This window comes from Chroicocephalus ridibundus, chromosome 6, assembly GCF_963924245.1.
Source record: "Chroicocephalus ridibundus chromosome 6, bChrRid1.1, whole genome shotgun sequence".
NCBI lineage: Eukaryota > Metazoa > Chordata > Aves > Charadriiformes > Laridae > Chroicocephalus > Chroicocephalus ridibundus.
This window is the reverse complement of record NC_086289.1, coordinates 9,283,763-9,306,000: the sequence shown is the minus strand read 5'-3', so window position 1 is coordinate 9,306,000 and position 22,238 is coordinate 9,283,763. Positions and strand designations below refer to the sequence as shown.

The 22,238-nt window shown below is 41.3% G+C and overlaps 1 protein-coding gene across 2 annotated transcripts in view; it reads left to right on the top strand.

Annotated features, from left to right (window-relative positions):
* The first annotated feature begins 374 nt into the window (after nucleotides 1-374).
* TRUB1 (TruB pseudouridine synthase family member 1) overlaps nucleotides 375-22,238 on the top strand; it is a 38,473-nt gene continuing 16,609 nt past the window's right edge. Inside the window, exons 1-5 of one of the 2 annotated variants that reach the window (XM_063338691.1) lie at nucleotides 424-562; nucleotides 963-1,078; nucleotides 2,374-2,466; nucleotides 8,605-8,660; nucleotides 21,669-21,750. In XM_063338691.1, coding sequence (XP_063194761.1) covers nucleotides 994-1,078; nucleotides 2,374-2,466; nucleotides 8,605-8,660; nucleotides 21,669-21,750 — 316 coding nt within the window. In that variant the 5' untranslated portion in view covers nucleotides 424-562; nucleotides 963-993. Of the gene's footprint in view, nucleotides 563-962; nucleotides 1,079-2,373; nucleotides 2,467-8,604; nucleotides 8,661-21,668; nucleotides 21,751-22,238 lie in introns of both variants that reach the window. The other variant, XM_063338690.1, reaches the window with a different exon arrangement.

Here is a 22,238-nt window from a genome sequence, read left to right as displayed (position 1 = left end):
GCCTTCCCAGCGCCCTCTTATATGACACATACGAAGGCAGGCAGATTAATGGACTTGGCACCCGGTCAGCAAAATATAATTCTTTCAAGCTGGGCAACGAAGGTATGAGGACTGACGTGACGGGTGAGGGTACACAGCGGTTAGCGAGCTTCCCCAGCAACGCCTCAGTCGGCCCCTCTGCCCGGGGGAGCTGCCTAAAGCCACCTCGCTTGGAGTGAGGGGCTCCCACCGGCCAGCCCGTCCCTCCGTGCTGCCGGGACGGGCTGGGGTTGCCCAGCTTGCCTCCCCTCACTGCATCCCCTGACGGCCTTCCCGCCGCGGCCAGCGGACTACATTTCCCAGCGGCCGCCGGGCGAGGCGGGAGGCGGGCGGTGTCGGCGGGGCCGGCTGTCCGGTTCGGCGGGGCCTGCCGGGAGCATGGCTGCCAGGGAAGCGGGCGGTGTTGTGCTGGGCAAGTCCGCTGAGAAGCTCTTCTCTCTGAGCGGGCTGTTTGCCGTCTACAAGCCCAAGGGCCCCACCTCGGCCGGCGTGCTCAACCTCCTGAAGGAGAAGCTGCTGGCAGGTAGGCTGCGGGCCAGGGGAGGTGAGGTGAGGCAAGGCAAGGCACGGCACGGCACGGCATGGCACGGCACAGACTCCCTGAGTTGGGCCTGGAGGCCCGAGGTAGAGTTTTGGTGGTTAAATAAGGAAATTGTGACAGGAAAGTGTGCGTAGGCCCTGCCCGCAGTCCCGGGTCAGGAGCAGGCTGGCCCGAAGCGAACATGCATTTAGTCCTCAAGTGTTTTGTCCAGGGATGCCATACCCGGCATGGCTGCGGGATGGGCAGCATGCAGTAGCGTGTGTGTTTGTTAGCATGCTGGAACCACAACCCCTGTCAAGCCAGTGCACCCTCTTTCTCAGCATTTACAAAACTAAAGGAGAACTGTTTTTTTGATTTTTTTTTTTTTTTTTTTTGGTGGTAGTTCACAGCCATGGCGTGGCCCAGGTTGGGGAATGGAGCCATTTCTGGACATGTTCTGGCTCGCTGCATGGAGCTGCTGCATCCCTGCAAGGCTCAGTGTGTTGGTCACGCTACACGGTGAGCTGTAAGGCCATATTCACCACTAGCTTATTTGGGGCAGGCATCTGTTGTCGCCTAAGGTACAGCATGGTGTGAGCCTTTGTTTTGAATGGGGATGAGATTTGCCCCATCAGAAAGCTCCAGTCCTGCAGTGCACAGGGCAGGGGATCCCAGCTTGCCTGGAGAGCTGTCGAGCATGGTCCCAGGGACAGCGTGTACCCATCTGCCACAATGGGTGTCAGCAGCATCTCTGCAGCACAGCAATGGCAGGGTATTCTGCTTCAGTCCCGCTGCCTATTACCATTAAAACAAAAATAATATCACCAAATGAGTGAAAACCCACAGCGTTTCGAGGAAAGTCCTGGGCACATTCAGTCTGCAGAAACCGCTTTTTCTGAATACAGGGGACCCTGGGTGTCAGCTATTAGTGGGGAAAAAAAGTGTGATCGTTGCAAAGGTGTGAGGGACTATGGCTTAGATTCTCTTTATAATAGATATGGGGACTTGATCATGTAATCTGGGCTTTTGGGCACTTGCTGATGAAATGAGAATGTAGACTTTCAGACTGGTGGTTGCTTATTTAGGCTGATTTACTCTGCAGTGAACTGTAGTGTAGGTACTGACTTCAATTCAGCTTTGTATGGAAGAGATTTAGCTGGATCATGCCTGATTCCCTGATGTGAAAGGCATTATGAAGAGATAATAGAAATAGGTAAGGGAGCTTAGAGCATTTGTCATATTTAATACTAATAAATAAGGGGCCCTGGACTCTGCAAAATTCCTGGAGTCTTCAGCTGCATAGAAAATATGGGGGGTTGAGATGCTCTGACAGCTTGAAAGCAGCAGTGAGCTAGTTCAGTTAATTTGCAGAGTTTCCATAGGGCTGCATAAATGCAAATGAATGTGTCCCATTACATGGTAGTAAATACAATAAGAATTACTCAGATTACGTAGCATAAAATTTGTGTATAATAGATGATTTTTGGGATTCTGATGATAGTTCTTGCATGCTTTTTTAATGAAACTTCACAGGTGAACTGTTTGCCAAGTTTTGTGGTAGTATTTTCTGAACATCTCTTTATAACAGTATGTAAGACTTGATTAGAATCTAAGGGAAAATAGCTCAAAAATTTTTTGAGGTTGGGAGTATATCTAGATGAATCATTGGTCTTATTCAGTACAGCAATTTCAACACTACTAATTCATAGTTTAAATAATTCATTTTTGTCTCCTTTAGCAATCTGGAAATATGTGCTGTTTTTCCTATCTTCTAAGGCTGTCCTATAATGCCTCCTTTCAATTTCTATTTGCAGAAGCTGGTGTGCAAACAAATGGGAACAAAAGAAACCAGGTTTTGAAAATTGGACATGGTGGAACTTTGGACAGTGCAGCGGCAGGAGTTCTGGGTAATGAAAAATATAAACACAGTCATCAAAAATGATTTCAGGAAACATTTTCATGCCTACATGAAATCAGAGGTGGAGAAACCATTTACAATACACGTGACAGGCTTTGTGGTTTTGCGGGAACGACAGGTTACTGTAGAAGAGTGGTCCGGGTTACGTTTCCTCTGCATATACTTTTACATGCATATAATGTGTTTCTTAACAGAAGGCTATATTCCTCCCCCTCCTAAACTCCTGAAATAACTTGTCGGTTACTACATAAAAATACAGACTCTTGTGTAATGAATTCTAAATTATCTCAGAAATTGATGGCTTTTTTACTTAAGCTGCGGATTTATAGTCATCATAATTTTCTGAAGTATTTGTTCTTAAACTAATGCTTTTCTGGGATTTTGAGGAAGCCTTTTGGGTTGTAATACTAGCCAAATGAAAGATGTATAAGAGCAATTCAGCTGCTGCTTTTTTTAGGCTCAGCACAGAAACAGTTTTTGCTTCCCGTCCTGTCTTGCTTAATAAAGAAGAGTCATCAAAGAGATTTTGTCTTTTAATTTTGATATCAATCCATTTATCAAATTCCCTTGTTTTATTAAGGAACAGGATGTGTCAGTTGCTGGTGTTGAAAACTCAGCTGTGGGTATGACTATTGGGCCGGATTATTCCCATATCGTACATCATCACCAATAGTTTTCTTGATAAGTAACGTGCAAACTACAGCTTGCTTAAATCATAGCCTTATAGCTCCACTTGGCTAGAAGAAACAACAGCAATACTTTTTTGGTATTGAAAATCAACAGGTGCAACTATGAATATACACTGGAAGTAAATCCACTGAGTTTTGATGTAATGACTTCTCAGGGAGAGCTGTGCTTCAAGGGGATGTTGTTTGCTGAGACTGTTGCTAGTGGAGGCCCATAGGCTGGTAATTGTCTTTCTCTGTCACCTGTGAGCATTGCAAAATGTAACATTCTTGGTCTAGAAGTAAACTCATTTTGTTCCAATTTCCTGTACTGTGTGGCTGCTCACCGGAGAACGCCTTGTGTATTGCCAAAGTGGACGTTTTCCTTTTATACAGATGTTCCCTTTGAGCATGCTACTGCTCATTGTGGGAAGTCAACAGCATTGATCCATAGGAAAAGAAAAATCACTCATGCCTCTTAATTGCTTCTCCTACTGTTCTCTGATATCAAGTAGTCTCCAAAGCCTGCCCCTGTGGCATGACAAAAAGTACTTGGGCTTGACATGCTTGGTAAAGACAGAGAAGTGCATCACGTTAATATGCAGTGGATCAACTGAAAAAAGGCACAGGATCTTTCATTCCACTGCCGTATAAAACACACAGAGAAAAATCAATGGTAGCTTGTTTGGGAAGAACAAAACTGTAGAAGAGTGGGAAAGGGAATGTGCTCAGATATCTTGTGGGTTCAGGTAGGATAATGAGGAGAGAGGGGAGGACACAACAGAAACAAGTTATTCAGAAAATGTGTGCTACTTTTTGGCATAGGGTGGTGAGGCAGGAAGCTTTCTTTCCTCTTGGACAGTAGCATAGTAGAAGTATTTATTTTCTGAAACCTCTAACCTTTCTTTCTTGATCTACACTGCTGTTTCCCAAATTTTATGTACTGCATATCTATAACTTTGTTCATGGGAACTAGCTGTTACAGAGCCTTGCTTAGTGTGCCAATTATACTGCAGATCACTGGGCAGTGCTTTTCATCATAACATATACTTTTGTATTTCTTTTCCTACTAACACTAAGCGTAGATGAGGACGTACAGAGATCAGTGATCAGTGTATGGCATGTGAGTGAAAGGTGCCGTAGAGACCAGGTAGTATGTGATGGCCCCGCACTGGTAGGAGCCTGGAGCAACGGCAGTCTGAGAGGCAAAATCTTTTGTCTGTTCCCATCTGTGGCTTCTGTTGCATTTGGAAGGTGGTGGGAGCTGTGACTCAACTTCTTCTTGCTGCTGGGTCTCATGTTTTAGATAAAAGAAGCAAGGAATTGTAGGTCAAGTCTTAGTGAGTGTCTTCTTTTAATATCTGTATAGAGATGTGGTTCCAGTTCAGTGTTTCTTGCTGTACAATGGGAATTGTAAATATTTGGCTTGTTTCCATATGGTAGTTATGAACTATGCTTCCACAGTAGAAGAAAAGATGAAAAAGTATAAAAATTAAAACCTAGTGGTAAAGTTAGAGGAGTATGATTACGTCTTTTGAGAATGAGCACATCTCCATAATGTGCGCTGTACCTTATGTAAGGAAGATTGGAGGTCCTCTGTCCTAGGAGAATCTAAGCCATTTGTAAAAAGGTAGAGATAAGTGAGTGACGGTAATTCTTTTGAAACTGAAGTATGTATTAAAAAGCCAAGTAGCAAATGCCATTCAAGAAGTGCTTTAGAGGCTGGCGAATTAAAAGTAAAACATTCAGTTAAACCTTATTACACTCTATGTAGTCTGGCAAGGTTAGTTTATGTCATTTTTCAACAATACATGTGCTACACAACCTGATGATTAATTGGGAAAATCGTTAGTGTCTTGTTCACAAAAGCATTCAGTATCTCTTTAAAATTATTCTGTTGAATCTCCTGACACTCTTCACAAATTTCAGCTCAGCAGTTATGTTGAAGTGTCAGTGATGTCATCACATTGCAAGAAAAGTGCTTGGTTATAAAGTTTTATCTGTGTGCTTATCTCCTTTTCTCAGCCGTGTTGCAGCTCTTTCCTATCTGGTGAATATGACAGGAACAGGCTGAACTGAAGGAACACAAAAGCGCAAGCACGAGGGCATGTGTGACTAAAAACCCTCAGGAACAAGAGGAGAAGTAATAGAGAATAAGAAGTAGTCTAACAAGTCTCAGAATGTAAAGACTGAGAAGCAGTGGAGCACAAGTGTTTGTTTAAAAAAAAAAAAAAAAGTTCATTGTCTGCTTTGATGCTTTTGGTACTGGCTCCTGGTTAGAATCATAGAATCGTAGGGTTGGAAGGGACCTCTGGAGATCATCTAGTCCAACCCCCCTGCCAGAGCAGGGTCACCTAGAGCAGGTTGCACAGGAACGCGTCCAGGAGGGTTTTGAATGTCTCCAGAGATGGAGACTCCACCACCTCTCTGGGCAGCCTGTTCCAGTGCTCTGCCACCCTCAAAGTAAAGAAGTTCCTCCTCACGTTTAGGTGGAACTTCCTATGCTCAAGTTTGTGCCCGTTACCTCTTGTCCTGTCCCCGGGCACCACTGAAAAGAGCCTGGCCCCATCCTCCCGACGCCCACCCTTTAAGTATTTATACGTGTTGATAAGATCCCCCCTCAGCCATCTTTTTTCCAGACTGAAGAGACCCAAATCCCTCAGGCTTTCTTCATCAGAGAGGTGTTCCAAGTCCCCTAATCATCTTGGTAGCTTTCTGCTGCACCCTCTCCAGCAGTTCCCTGTCCTTCTTGAACCGGGGAGCCCAGAACTGGACACAGTACTCCAGGTGCGGCCTCACCAAGGCAGAGTAGAGGGGGAGGATGACCTCCCTCGACCTGCTGGCCACACTCTTCTTGATGCACCCCAGGATGCCATTGGCCTTCTTGGCCACAAGGGCACATTGCTGCCTCATGGTCATCCTGTTGTCCACCAGGACTCCCAGGTCTCTTTCCACTGAGCTGCTCTCCAGCAGGTCAGCCCCCAACCTGTACTGGTGCATGGGGTTATTCCTCCCCAGGTGCAGCACCCTACACTTGCCCTTATTGAATTTCATAAGGTTCCTCTTTGCCCAACGCTCCAGCCTGTCCAGGTCTCTCTGTATGGCAGCACAGCCTTCTGGTGTGTCAGCCACCCCCCCCAGCTTTATGTCATCAGTGAACTTGCTGAGGGTGCACTCTATCCCCTCATCCAGGTCATTGATGAATGTGTTGAAGAGGACTGGACCCAGCACTGACCCCTGGGGAACACCACTCGTGACTGACCTCCAACTAGACTCTGTGCCCCTAATCACTACCCTCTGAGCTCTGTCTTTCAACCAGTTATCTATCCACCTTACTGTGCATTCATCAAGACCACTCTTCCTAAGCTTCCCTATGAGGATGCTGTGGGAGACTGTGTCGAACGCTTTGCTTAAGTCAAGGCAGACCACATCTACCGCCCTCCCCTCATCTATCCATCTAGTCATGCCATTATAGAAGGCTATCAGGTTAGTCAGACATGATTTCCCCTTGGTGAATCCATGCTGAGTACTTCTGATAGCTTTCTTTTCCTCCACATGCCTTGAGATGACGCCCAGAACAAGCTGTTCCATCATCTTTCCAGGAATGGAGGTGAGGCTGACCGGCCTCTAGTTCCCCAGCTCCTCCTTCTTGCTCTTTTTAAAGACTGGAATGACATTGGCTTTCCTCCAGTCCTCAGGCACCTCGCCTGGTCTCCAGGACCTTTCAAAGATGATGGAGAGCGGCCCAGCAATGACTTCCACCAGTTCCCTCAGCACTCTTGGGTGCATCCCATCAGGGCCCATGGACTTGTGAATATCTAATTGATCCCCCACTTGATCCTCTTCAACCCAAGGGAAGTCTTCTTTCCCCGTTACTTCCCCCAATGCCTGGGACTCCCGAGGGCTGGGCCGAGCAGTAAAGACCGAAGCAAAGAAGGTATTCAGTAACTCTGCCTTCTCCACATCCTCCATCACCATGGCTCCTGTTTCATTCAACAGTGGGCCCACTTCTCTGGTCTTCCTTTTGCTTCCAATATACTTGTAGAAGCCCTTCCTGTTGAGCTTGACATCCCTGGCCAGGTTTAATTCCAAGGCAGCCTTGGCTTTCCTTGTTTCATCCCTGCACGCTCTGGCAGCATTCTTGTAATCCTCCCAAGGGGTCAGTCCCTTCTTCCACTTATTGTAGACTTCCTTCTTCCACTTGAGCTTTTTCAGAAGCTCCTTGCTCAACCATGCAGGTCTCCTGCGTCCCTTGGCCGATTTCTTTCTCTTAGGGATGCACCGATCCTGAGCTTGGAGGAAGTGGTCTTTGAATATCAACCAGCTTTCTTGAGCCCCTTTGCCTTCCAGAGCCCTAGCCCACGGGATCTCTCCAAGCAGTTTCTTGAAGAGGTCGAAGTTAGCCCTCCTGAAATCCAAGGTTGTAATTTTACTTCTTGATGTTTTTTGCGTGGTACCCATGATCCTGAACTCTATCATTTCATGATCACTACAACCTAGGGTGCCCCCAACCTTAATGTCCTCCACCAGTCCCTCTGTATTTGTCAGTACCAGGTCCAGAAGTGCTCCTCTCCTTGTTGGCTCTTGTACCACCTGTATTGGCTTTTGTTAACACAAAGCCGATATCCTGCAAGCTCCCTTAACTCCTGTAGTTCTGTTAAAATCAAGGACATAAGCTGTTTCGTATTCCACGAGTTGTACACGAAACTAATTTCCTTCTAAAATTTTCATTGTTTCCCATCTTCCTTCTGTTGTCATTGTTTCTTTAGATTGCTGTATGTGGAGAAAATCAATAGAAAATCATATTCAAGGAAGGCACCTTGTTGTAAAAAGCTTTAAAATAAAATATAAAATAGAGCTCTTTTGCTGTCTGCTGCTTTTATGAAAAGCTGACTGATTGTTGTTTCACAGAATACTGGTGTAAGATTGAAAAGACATTATTCTGTACATACACAATAATAGAAGGGTTTGATTATAAAAGATTTTTGACAGAGGCAATTGGACCTTTTGAGTATTTTGCTTTCTTGCTGTAAGCCTGATAAACAGTTTCATTATACTATCTTGGCTGCATACTCTTGGTCACTATCAACCTTTAAAAGGGCTATTTAGTTACAGTGAAGGCTAGATTCATTTTTAGTGAGCCATAGCCTTCATCAAACCAAAGACGGCGTTAATTGTGCTATCCATTTCTTTGGTGATTAAAAGATAAATAAATCTGGGGGTTGAATTAAAGCATTTTAACAGTAGGTGAAGCTTATTTATCTTCTGCTTTAGACTTTTCCTTTCACTAGTCTCACGTTGTTTGAACATCAGAGATACTTTCTCATAAGCATTGACTGTCTTTGCTAACAGAGCATGAAAGGCTGTATTTCTGACTAGCATAATATTTAGTAATGAATGGTGTTGAATAAGGGAACTGCAGAGCTGTTTTTGAAGTTGCATTTCTCCTTCTGTCTTTGCAGTGGTTGGTATTGGAAAAGGAACAAAAATGCTGAGAACTATGTTGGCAGGTTCCAAGGTAAGGAGGGCTAAATGACTTGTATTAGTGGGGTTTTTTATTTGTTTGGTTTGTGGTTTTTTTTTTCTTCCAATGAAGAGCTGCATCAACATACAAATACCTCTGCCATCCTGCGTGTTTAGTTTAAGTGTCTACTTCAGTTCCTTTTTGCGTTTAGTCAGAAATTTGATATTAAGACTTTTACATCCAGAGTAGTTATTTTAAAACGTTTGTTTGCCTTGTTTTTTCTACAAAATGTTAATAAGGACCAGATTCCTATTTTACAGGAAGATTTCTAGAATAATTAGTGTTTTCAACAAAAAAAAAAAGGAAAACTGTAATGAGGGTGGCATTGTAAATGATGTTTTCGGGATGTAATTGTGTATGATGGTTCAGTTTTTGGTCGTTTTCCTGACTTGTCGATAACATAATTGTTATTTAGTTTGCAGTAACAGATGGTCTTTGTTTCTTTTCTCTCTTCTTAAATACTGTGGGGCCTTAAGAGGCACCTTTTGGAATGAAGTGTTTTGCATTTGTGATAGTAGCTATTGTTCCAGATTGCAGCTTCTGTAGACGGGTGCTCTACAAACGCATGGATAGGCACATGTAAGAAGCCAAAGGTAACTGAAGTCCTGTGGCTGCATGAGATAATCCAGACTGGAGCCTTGACAGATAACAGTCTTGTTCATTGCTGCTTTTGATTTGTTGTGCTGTGGTTTTGGTGCGTGGACTCCAGACTGTAGGTGTTAATGTACACAAACAAGTGCAGGTACTCCCAAGAATAATCTACCAGCGTTGATTCCTTCTTTGCAAGTAAAATCCTGTGCTTTTAGCCATTAAATGTTTTTTAAATGAGAAGTTCAGGTGAGAATGACAGATGCAGAAATCAATTAGGCCTTCCAGATTTCATGTTGTACTTGGGGAAAGTCAATAGTGGGCTCAGCAAATTGATAGCCTTTTTTTAATGCATTTTATTCTGCTGTTTTTCCCATTGTCTTCTAGTCTTAAGGTCTTTACAGATGCTGAACTGATAACTTGAGGTAGAATTTGATTGACAATCTTCAGTTCAATTCAAAGGAAAATAATCTGTCAGAAGAGAATACAACCAGGATGAAAAGACATAGCTGTAGAGTCTGATCCAAAACTGTAGCCAGTGTCTACAAAACAGTGTCAGTCTCTGCACTGACTGTAATGGGTCTGCAGTTGGTTTATAGGACCAGATTTCAGAGGTGTCTGCATTTTGAAACATGCAGTAAGCAGCTGGAGCTGGGTTTACGGTGGAAGTGTAAGCAGTTACCACCTGACATCTCCTTAGGAAGAACTTTTTAAGTTAAAAAAAGGCATCGAGATACTTCAGCTAAACTAAGTTATCATAGCGAAATGTGTGAAAATTGTTGGTTTAAAAACATGTGAAGTAAGTGAGTATCTCTTAAGCTGGTGTTCACAGTGGAAACAGCTGTGACGGATGAAGTAATTTCAACCTTTTTGGCAGAAGAGAGTATGCACAAGCTCCTTGGCGACTGTGAAGTCCTGTAGCCAGTAGGAATGTTATCTAGCCAAACATTGTCTACAGATAGCTCAAGGCGGCTCCTAGCTGCTGCTGAGGGACAAGAGAGGGGAACAGAGTGGAGAAATGGGCAGTGGAGGCAGTCTGGTAAGCTACCTCAGCTAGATCCATCAGCTCTCTCCTGGGGCTGTGGGCACTTGATCCAATGAGGCAAGCAAAGTTACATCCTTACAGCAGATCAGCCCTTCCGCTGCAACTGTTTGTGTGTTCTGATGTGGCAGAGTGTGAGGTAGCTGACATCTGTGCCAGGTGGCATGGCAGTCATGAGCCTTCATTTGGAGCTTGTCTTGTCTCTGCTTTCGTATTTTCTATCTATACTTAAATAAATTAGGCACACAATAATTTGAGAGGCTTAAGAAAGTTGAGGGATCTCCCACAGATATCTGCCTAATTGGTTTTTTTAACCACACTGACAGCAAATAATGTAATCCATGACTGTCTGAATAGGTCTGAGTATCTTTTTGCATCCTGTGCCATGTGCTAGGGATTTATACTCTTCTTTCATCTTTTTTTACCATTATGGATGCTAAAGTGTTCAGTGAAGTGTGATGTTTTTCTTTTGTTCCTTTTATTACTATAAAGATTCAGATGAACTGTCTGAGCCTCTCTGGTTAGGATTTACTGTTTGGTTATAGGAATGTATCTTGTGAAGAAATAGTTCAGTCTATCATTGTTGGCAGCAGAGCTATGCTGAGTGGCCAAAACGTATGTTACTGCAGTAAACTCCATATGGTGGCTCTGCCAGAGATTGGACTTTTTCTGATTTTTTCACAAACATTGTGTGAAACTTTCCTGACTCTGTGGCTGCTCTGAACATTATCACTCGATTTGCAGCTCATACACATTATACAAGGAGTGTTACTCTTTCAGTGTAAATCTAGTTCTCCATTGGTTTGACCTCCCTGTGAATGAATTCAAAACAAATAGAAATGTGCAGCAGCCAAGGGCGATACCTACTTTGTGTTCCAGATTTCTCATTGAATTCTTAATATTTCTCCAGAAATAAAAATATGTGCAAGCTGGCTTAGGTTTTGTTTGTTTGCTTTATTTTGTTTCAAATGTTCCAAGTGAGGGGGAGAAGTGGAATCCTCTTGGATCTGGAATTTTAATACCGAGCATTTAATACGTGTTCCATAAGAGAATCACTCTTCCTTTCTGCTTGGAATTTTTGCACTGTATTATTTTGAGAGAAATTTTATCGTGTTTGCAAAACAAAGATAGTAGAATGAGAAAATATTTCCTTTTTAAGTAGTAAAATGAATATGATGGGGGTGAACCAATTTTTATTATGGTAAATTGCTTCTGAAGGACTCAGTCTTAACGGGTGACTAGTCCGTCTCAAACACAATGTAGAAGTGATTTTTTGGGGGGGGGGAATGGGTTAGAAAATGCTAGCTAGCAGCACAGTTTCCAAAGCAGTAATCCTGTTTTAAAACCTCTCATCTACCAGAATGTGCTGTTACATAGAAGCAATGAGGGAAATAATCAGGGACTCGTCAGAGAAGAAAAAAGGGAAGAGCAATAAGCAATGAAATTCTTCATTATTCAAATACTTTCCATTGGGAGGAGATGTCTTCCAACACAAACAGCCTTTATTTTTAGGTGAAATAAAACAGGATAATTGACATTTTCAGACTTCAGTTCCGTGCTTAATTTGTGTATTTTTCAGTGAGATAATATCTGGGTTCACCCTAGGAGAATTTTAGTCATACTAGTGTGAATGAAGCCAGAATTTGGCCATCCATCAAACTGTGCTTGAAATCACTGCCTCTTAATGAGCAGAAAGCATGGGCGTATTGCTTTTATCTGAGGATGCAACTTCTTGTCATGGTCCACATATAATCTGAAACCCCAAGTGCTTGGGCAGGGACTAGTTAAAATAGAAAATTTAATCTCAAAAGCTGTGGCTTCTCCAGAATGAAACACTATCCAAAAAAAAAATAAAATCATGAGATAGGGAAAACCCAAACTCCAAATGATCACAGGGGCTAGAAAGAGAAAAAGAGATTACGGGCAGAATTAAGATACGTCAGTGACCTCGTATGTGACAACTTCTATTTATTATAATTGGAAAAATTTGAGTTCTTGCAAATCCTGGCTGGAGAATGAGTGCTAGTTCAGTGACCAGGTCTTAAAACTTGCCAGTCACACTTGTATCCTATGAGAGTGGGCTTGCCTGGGCAGGAATTGGTTCAAATCACATAAAAAAATTTCTGAGACGTGTAAGTTACTTCTTGCAGTGTGATTCCAGGATTAGAGTTTGTATATTGCAAAATTGTTTCTCTAGAGGGTTGGCACCAGATGCTGCAGAACAAAGTGTCCATAAAGAAGGTTGTTTCTTTACCTTCTGTGATTATTGTACTGTCCTAAAAATTAGGCTTTAATTTGTATCCCTTAACTTTTCGAACATAAAGATTGCTAGCTTTCTCCCTGAATTCATTTTTTTTGAATTAAGTCCTTAGCTTCCATCTTTTGGCAATGAGTTCAATGAATTAATAATGCATTAAAAAGCACATCTAGTAGTTCTATAAGGAGCAGAACTAATGAAGTCTGGTCTTGTGACTTCATTTGTTTACAGCTCGTTAGACACCAAAGCCCCATGTGGACTCTTTGGTATCCAGTAATACAGCGGGACTCCCTCTGGAGCCTTTTCCATGGTGGAAGCTTTACAGCTTTACAGGTTTATTTCCACTATCTGTCTATTTTCAGGAGGCTTATAAGAACTTGGAATCTCTGAGACCTCTATTCTTCTGCCAACATTTGTGTGTTTGCATATTAACATGCGCACCATGATGATGTAAGCGTTTTTTCTTTGGAAATCCTAGTTTTCTTTTTGAAGAGCCTTGCTGTGTTTTGTTTTTTGTTTTGTTTTGTTTTTTAAATGTATTTCAGAAGCAGTTAGTGCCCCAGTTCACATATTTGTGTTATGAGTGCAAGAAAATTGAGTTGACTTTCATTTTGAAGGATCCTCTTGGTGGTGTGTGCTCTTACTTTTAATCTTAAAAATTTCTTTACAGTATCACCAGCTGAGCTCTTTGCTTCATCTTGCTTTCTTTTGGAGCTAGTAAAACGAAAACTACTTATTCATGCAGTGCATCGTGTTGTGTTCTGTTTCCTTTTTCACATTCTGATAATTTTAGCATTCTCTTGGAAGGGTAAGATTTGTGGGTAATAGTAATACTTTTTGTTAGACTAATTGTTATATTACAGAAAACTAGGCATTTGGATATACAAGCCCTTTCTCAGGTCTAAAATAGAAGCCATGGATCTTTAAAAATAAGTGTATTTCAGATTTGTTTAGTGAAGTAGATACCTTTTAGACCATTTCTGAAAGAAAAAGTAGTTAATGCTTGTGAGTGTGTTATAGCAACAATTCTGGATGGGCAAGCAGCTATAGGTAAGACCCCAAGACTGTTCCACACAGATGGGCTACATTTCATTACCTGCTTTAATAAAATAGAGTAAGAAAACAATTTATCTCCTGCGTAGGGTAGCAAGGTTTTGTTCACAACCAATCAGCCGAGCTTCCAGTCACAAGGCAAGGGGGGCTGTTACTGCTTGCTTGATGATTCTTCAGATCCCATCTTGCTTTTGTTCATCTGTGGTTTTACTTGGGCTTTTTCTTCCAAACTGCAGTATTACCATATCCCACTGTCTATATTCGTCTTGGAGGAATCCAAGTAAAAGCGGTTTGTTTGCTCTTTAACTCTTCCCCTAGGAAATTTTTCATCTGCAACACCTTCTCATTTTTCACTTTGTGGTTCATGCCCTTTTACATTGTCACACCTCTTTGTTTATGGTATCCCATCCACAATAACCAAGGGTCTGACGGAGTTTCTATTTCTATTGAGATGGGAGAGGTAACAAAAAAAAGTGCAGTATGTGACCTGCTCATTTAAGCAAAATGGATTGTAGCTACGCAAAATGTCATTACTTTGCCTCTGTTCAAGCCCAAAGAAATTATTGTTTCCTTACAAGGGAGGTAGGAGAGGAAAAAAAGCGATGATAAGCTTATCTCCTAGGGGGAAGAGAGAGCCTGGTAGATTATACATTGTGGCATGTGAAGGGGTTAGTGTGAGGTAACACTATAGTGTGCCATAAATCCAGTATCTCTATTGAGCCCATGTGTTTTTTTTTTCTGAACCCAGTGGAGTTATGAATTTTAGTTCCCAGGCCTGTTTTGAAAGGTGTTTTATAGGGTTTCCCTTGAGGAGCAGGACTTTCAGATCAGAGATGGAGTGATTGTTTTATGAGAGTTGTTAACCCACGGGCAGATGGATGCGTTTCAGCCGTTGTAGACTGGCTGGGTGAATTCTTCCTGACATGCAGTGGTTGCTTAATTTCACCCATTTATTTGCCATTTTGTGCATTAGATGAAGTATATTACATTCCTGAAATATAGGTATAGGACAGAGAAGTCTTGACATTTCTGTTGCATGGTATTTGTTACGGTATTGTGCAAACATTCAAGGAGTAGTTCCTTATATGTTTGCACAATACAGTGCAAAGATGTCAAGTTATTAATAGAACTTGCCCTACTTATGTCTGTAGCCTGTAACAGCTACATCCAAGTACCACTATAATAGTTTGCTTTTTTCTTTGAACACTACTGACACCTGAGAAAGTTTTCACAGAACCAGAACTTTGTATTGTGTTGCTGTGACCTCTTTCCAGAGCAGAGGATGTTGGTTTATCGTGTTTATGCAAACTTAGCATAGAACTTAGCATTCTATCCTGTGTGTATTATTTCACATTAGTGACAACAAATTTCTTGTTTCCTGAATGCCTCAAGATACTAACTAGAGATCAGTGTCAGTTTATGAAAGTATGGTTGTCTTCCTTATTTTGTCACAAGGAAAATGCTTATATAAAAGGAAGGCTGGGGAAATGCATGAAGGATGTTGGTTTTGAAGTGTTTTGAGAATGTGTAGAAGGTGTTATCAAAACTTGAAGTGGTGTCTGTACAAAACAAGATGCAGTGAGAGAATGTTAAGCCCGCACAGTGGAGGCTGCAGGAATCAGGAAGGGCTGAAGTCTTTAGCTGGATAAAATGGTCTTAAATGTGCCTCTTACATGTTACACACAATCGACATCTTTAATTACCTGTTATTGGAAAACATATGATACATTTATTAACCTGCTATTTTGGTAACAAATCATAAGAAGAGAAGAGGCTGATTTGCCTTTCCTGCCCTGCCCAGTATCTCCAAAACAAAGTTGTAGAAGCTGTTAAATAGTATAGATATACATTTTCCTGCAGTGGTACCATTAGTAAGCTGGCTTTACATGCTGTGTATTGCTCAAGTCTCTTTTATGCTCACCCTAGAGGCCTAATCTATTAATAGCACAGCTTCATGCTCTATTAATATTCACACTTTTTATAAACTGTTGAAAATCTTGAGGAGACTGCACCTATTGTGCTGCAGAAGCTCTTTCCTCCAAAAATGCAGAATATTTTAAGAGCACGCTATAGTGTGATATTTCTGTTCTTCCATTCACGAGGTCAGTGTTGCCTTTTTTCCTCTTGACCTTTCTATAATTGTGTATATGTCTGTGCTACATGTACAGTTCTTGCTAGCATTCATTAAAAAAAAATTGCAACTGCAATGTGGCAAGACTTTTTTCTCTTTCTTAAAAAAATCACAGGAAAGAAAATATGTTAACAGACTAGTCATTCTGCATTGTTTTCTGTATTGTTCCTTTCTAGTAATTTGGAGAAGCTCTTAGCACTGCCTTTTAGACTTTACTGCATCTTAGCCTTAGCAGTGTCTTTGAATTCACCTAAGGGCTTTCATGCATTCAATTTTATCTGTGCATTTGTATGTACCTATGAACTCTTACCCCTCTGGAAGGAACTGTCTTATATTTTTGGGCAGACAATTATGAATTTCCTTGAAACGCTGCTTCTCAGGTAGAAACTGAAGGTCATCTTTGTTTATTTTGTATAATCTGTGGTGTGGGTACTAGAAGACAGAATGAGGAAACAGGTATTGAAGGTGAAGGTGAAATTTTAGAGCCAATCATCTGAGACATTTTGGTGAGTGTCAGAAAGGTCTGCATAAAGAGACCGTGGATTACAAGCAGCCACTTTGGCACCTTAGCCTGCATCCCCTCTTGGATGTTGTGAGCCTGGATTGCATTTATAAGTGATGTGGGGCCATGGTGCTATCTGGGGTGACCTACTGTTCCTGTTGGCATTGTTCCCCCTCCTGCCCTCTTTCCTGCCCTCCCACACCAAAATTTAAACTTGCTGCAGTTTTAAGCTACCACCTTAAGGCTTCTCTGAACTGCAGATAAAGTACCTTCTGTGGGTTCCCCCATTTCAGGTGGTTTTAGTCCTTCACATTGAAAATCTTGTCACCCCTTACGTTTGAACTTTTTTAATAAGCTGACATAAGAGGTCAGAAAATCCGGTTAGTCCGAGAGTAAAGATCAGATAGTTCTTCAGCAATGACAGTACAATTACAGTATCTAGCAGTAAATAAAATTTAGTGCAGGTTTAGCACAAAGTCAGCTTTTTCTTTTAGGAATAAAAAATGAGTGGTAGAGGAGAGGAGTTGTAATGTTTGTGTATATTAAGAGGACATGTTTGGTGTTTGATAACTTCAAATTTGCTCTGTTGTAAAATACAGAGCTCCTCCCTCATCCTGTAGTCTTTATTTTGTCTCTGTGCAACCTGCTTTTAAGAGATTAGGGCTCTGTGTTTTTAATATATTGGAATCTGCTTAGTGAGAGTGCTTTGTTTTGGAAAATAATTGAAACTATGGCAACCCTCGGGTTTTTTTCCAGCTTGTTTGTCTACCTCGTGTACTCTGGTTTGGTGGATGATTAGCATACTGGAAGCCACTGGTACCTGCTAATGTTATATAAACAGCAAATATAAGTTATGTAAATATTAAATCCAGAGCACCTTAGTTGTACTTTAGAAATCATCACACACAAACTGAATGTCACTCTAAAACTGAGCTTAAGGCCTCTTGGCTATCTCAGTGGCCTAAGTCTACGAAAATGTGAGTGCTGGCACCAGGCGTACAGACTGAGTGGGTCAGGCACAGGAGCACTAATTCTGATCAGGACGTGCCTGCTGTGTGCTTACTCTGATTTCCTTCAGATTCTCTAGAGCACTTGTTTTTTGTTTGGTTGGTTTGGTTTATGTTCTCTCAAACTTGTCAGCCACAGGCAGACATCAGTTTATATAAATTGACTTTCTGTTTCTATCAAATATGGCTTCTCTTGCCCAGCTTTCAGTCTCTTTCACAGGGAACTGTAGCCTTTATTTATTTATTTTCCTTTTACACTTCTGTGTTCGGTTGCTGCTGTGATTAGAAAATGGGTCATCCTTGGATGAACTCTTATGAACTGCCTCTTCCAGAGAGCTTGCTTGCCCGGGAAATTCTTGAAGTGGGAGCCATCTTAAAATCTTCCTGACAGCTACTAGTGACCTTATTTCATAATTACTCGTGTTTCTGTCTAGCTGTTCTAAAGTGTTGCTTCTCCATGTTTTAAAAAGCTTTTAAAACATGCTATAATTTAAGATTTCAAGTCTGGCTTCTTTCCAAAAAAAAACTTTGATATATTAACAGTTAAAACTGAGAAGCTCCGTGCCATGGTCTGTCTGGCATTTGCACCGCTAAGTGGGGCAGACATGCTTGGCAGTCAGCCCAGGGGTTTCAGCCTCCAGGAGCCCCCCCGGGTGGGCTGTGCAGCTAATAGCTATGCTGGCTGTACAGCCCCTCTTACGGGAGGGGATTCTTCTTCTTTCTCCTCCTCTTCCTCCTTTCACAGTCAAATATGTAAACTGATAAAGCCTTTTTCTCTCTTTTTATGGATATACTTTCCCTTTCCGTTAGTATAAGGATTTCTCTGAAATTGGATATGAAATGAAAAAAAAAAAGTGATAGCTATTCTCATACGAAAATGTTATTGTAAACATCATATGGTTTATTGTTTGTGAGAATTTTGACTGTGCCCTGTGGTTGTGACTCTCGAAATTCCTCTCCTCAAGATCTGTCAGATTTATTAGAGGGTTTGTAATTTGTTTCTTAAGGGCTCGTGTCATCCTGTTTTTTCTCCAGTCCTGGCTCTTATGGCATGTTCCATTCTAGTCATGGGTATGGTAGTAAATGTATGTCTGCTGAGGCACTTCCCCATCTTTCTGGTCTTGTCGAGGTAACCAGGACAAATATCCACTGTGTCCCTCAGTCTGTGTGGCAGAGTTTTCACATTACATCATCTTTGACAGTCCAGTGGTTTGTCACTGTAAAGCGTCTTCTTAAGGCTGTTTCCTCACTAGTGTGAATGAAAGAGTCACTTATACTTGAGGGCTTCTGATCACTTTGCTGCCTTTTGTTGCAGTTGGCATTAACGTCAAGCAAATGTTTTTCTAGATGGCTGAGAGATATAACCATTCTCTAATGGAGGATAGTTTGGGGAAGGTCTCTGTGCCCTCAGGGTCGTTGTGCTGTTGTACAATTGTGAGGCTCTGCTTTGGGACCATGCAGACCACCATTGGAAGTTGGAATTAACGCACGATGCTGCAGTGCTTGCATGTTGTGACTGGGAATGCTTGATCTTAGCTTTTAATGCACTACACTTGCGTGTTGTGGAATCCCATAGGGAAACTGAGGGCCTGCTTTTAATCTTTAAATGGTTTGGGCCCTGGCCTCTTGAGAGGAGTAGGGGGCAAGGACATAGGGGCTGTTGATTGGCAGAGCATTCTCTGATGAGCTGCTGATAGAGGGATGTTTCCTGTCACAGTGTGCACTAGCTAGGCTTTTCCGCTGCCTGCAACACCTACTACCTTGCTTTTTTTGTTTCAGGTTGAGTGGGTTGAAGGCAGCATGGTTGTGAGCAGTTGCTGTCTGTGTTGCTGCAGTGATTTGTAATTTAAGAGTGTGGGAAGAATGCCCCTAGATGTATTTTATAAAACTGGAAGAAATAAATGATTGCCAACACAGGTGAGAAAAGGTCACCAAAGACTTATTAAATGACTCAGAATCCATTGGGTGCTTCTGAGGGCAGTGTGAGTTAGTGTCTAAGGAGACTTAATGCTGAATTTTGACACAAAAAAAGAGGAACAACAGATGAAGTCTGAACTCTCATGTTATCTTCTACAAGCTCCAGGTCCTGCACGCTAACAAAGGGGAAGTAAACCCTATTAAGTGGCTAGTAAGAATTATGATATATAATTATAGATACCCAAGGGCACTCCAGAGACTGATCATAAACCAACTGTAATTCTTAATTTCCTGACCTGTTATAACCTTCTTTGTGGATTATTGCATTGCTGGCTTGAGTCTTTTGTGACTCTTTAAAGGCTCCTGTAAGGAGTGGGGATTTGTGACTAGTTTTTACAAATTGTATGGCTTTTTGCCCTTTTTGGAGAAATCAAAGAGGAAGTCAAGTGTCGAGATTTAGATTGTATTGTTCATACACTTTATGTTTACATTTAAACAGATAATATTGTCCTTCTGTTGCCAGGAGGTCAAATATAACATGTTATTGTAACAGACGGCCTGAAGCAAGATAGCCAAAACCAGAATTAAGAGGAAGAAACTAATTCAAACTGAAGTAGTATCAATACTTTGATTTGGAAATACCTGAAGACAGCGCGTGAGGGTTCAAACTTTCAGATTTAGAGTTTTACTGACCTGCTAAGATCATTCTTCATGCAAGAATTATGAAGATCTGCTCACATGTTTTTATTAACCTCTAGAATAGTTGCTGAATAGTGTCTCTTCCTAGCTATGCTATTAAATATTAAGAACTAGATCATTAAATGTCTCAGAAAGCAGGCAATTTTATGGTCCTAAAAGCAGATAATATACTTTAAAGTTTATTTAAATATTTGTTGTGGGGCAGCCTTCATCCATTCTTCCTTTCATTTTTTCCATGCATTCCAAACTTCAAGAATTTGATTTTAAAATGCCTAATTTTGCAGAGTTGTCAGGGGATTCAGACATCTGCAGTACTTAGGAAAAAGGTTGCCTAAATGTGGTAAGCAAAGAATACGGCTATTTTTATATTAAAGTCTGCACTGCCTTTTGTCTGACTATTCCTGCTGCTTCCATTTCATGGCAGTTGCTTGAAGAAATATATTCAAGTGGCAGGTTGTCACATGGAACAAAATCAAGGCGCGTCTTAGTAGTCCCGTTTTGTAGGTGTGATTTATATGCCTACACTATTATTACTTAAGCTTGTTTGTATTTCACAAGTACTTGAAAAAGGATGCATCGCATCAAAGAGTAAAATTTTAGTGCTTATACCTTTTTGGATGTGTTCCAGTTGAATTTGGTCAACTAACTTGTAGAAGATAACATCCTTTTACAACTTGGTTCAAATTTGTAGTAGCTCAGTTGGGAGTAAGTTCATCGAAACCCTACTGGGAATTAGGCCTGTGGAACACCTTGGTTTTTCTCTCCTAGGTTTTACTTTGAAGGCCCCTGCACTTAAAACGGTGCTGAGGGAAATGGAATGGAATGGGATAGGCAGTGGGTCAAACTGCAGATTTTAATACCTGAAGGTATCTCCAAACTTGACCCAAACTCATGTTACAGGGTGAGTCTTCATGCGTTGGCAGCCTTGTGAAAAGACATGGGGCAGCTGGTTCACGGGAAGCCTTCTGTCAGCTCCAGCAGATTCTGCTGTGTGCCCACAGCCTGGCAGTGCTTAGGGTGAAAACGTGGAAAAGAAGGACATTAGGTGAAATGCAATAAGGACAAGAAGTACTCTGGCGTCGGAACAGGTTAATTCCTTCTTGCAAGCTACAAACACATACACTGAAGATTTCTTTAGAGAAGAACTGAAAGGAAAAACCCTGAAACAGAAATATTTGGAGAACCCATGTCACTCGGTGACCTTGCACTCCTTGTGCTGCTCACAAGGTCCTTACCAGATTCCACATTATCCAAACTCTAGCTTTAGGCTCTTGCATATCACTACATTTCATAGCAGAAATATTGTAATTTTTTTGCCTTGGAAGTGGGTGTTTTGCCTTCAGAAGTAAAGGTCTTTGTGGTTTTCGATTTTTTATTTTTTGTTAAATTGTGAGGGAACAGAAAGATTGTGTGTGAAAGGTACTTTATGTGCCGTGCTTCAACAGTGAGATATGACACCCCATGGAGACTTTGATTTTACCACCCTATTATTGTCTTTATGGTATTGATGTATTTATGGTAAAAAAGTTAGATTCCATGTTGCTGCTTCATGGCGTTTCTAAAACTGAAATCATAGGCACATGTAATGCAGAATTTAATTTTTGTTTAGTTACATGTCTTTTCATCTTTACTTACCAAAAGGTTGCTGGATTGACTACTCAGATAGTATCCTTCCTGTCCCTATTTGAAGTACTTGGTACTTGCAGTCTTTATTTAAAAAAAAAAAAAAAGAAAAAAAAAGAAAAAAAAAAAAAAAAGAAACAACCTTGAAGACCTGACTTACTAATCTCTCTTTTTCCTTCCCAGAAGTACACTGCCATTGGACTACTGGGCAAAGCGACTGATACATTAGATGCTACAGGAAAAGTAACTGAAGAAAAACCTTATGGTAAGTGTAGATGTATCTGTATACTTCATGTAATTTGAAGGCATAAATAGGCTCTATCATAGAAAAGCGGAAGAGATGTTTGGGACCCTGTAAACTAAATTTAAATGTGAAATCAAACTAAGATTATTTCATCTTCAACTTCAGTGCTCATATAATTCAAACCAGCTTCATGCAATTATGTCCAGTGCAAGTGTTCATTTCTGTTGGAAAAAAAACACCCAAGCATTAGATTAGGAAGGAGAAAATAGAATTGGGCAGGACTGTGTCCTTTTAAATCTTTGACAGGCTGACAAATGACGTGCTGTGTCCAGTAAAATTTTCCTCTTTCAGTGTATAGTCCCATGAGAGCTCTTTTAATAACACCCTTCAAGGCCAGTGGAGGAATAAAGTACTTAGATCTTCCCTCTGGGATGCCCCCTTAACTACAGACTGCTCAACCTAAAATGAGGCTAGCATAAACTATTTTCTACATATGTTCACCTACCAAA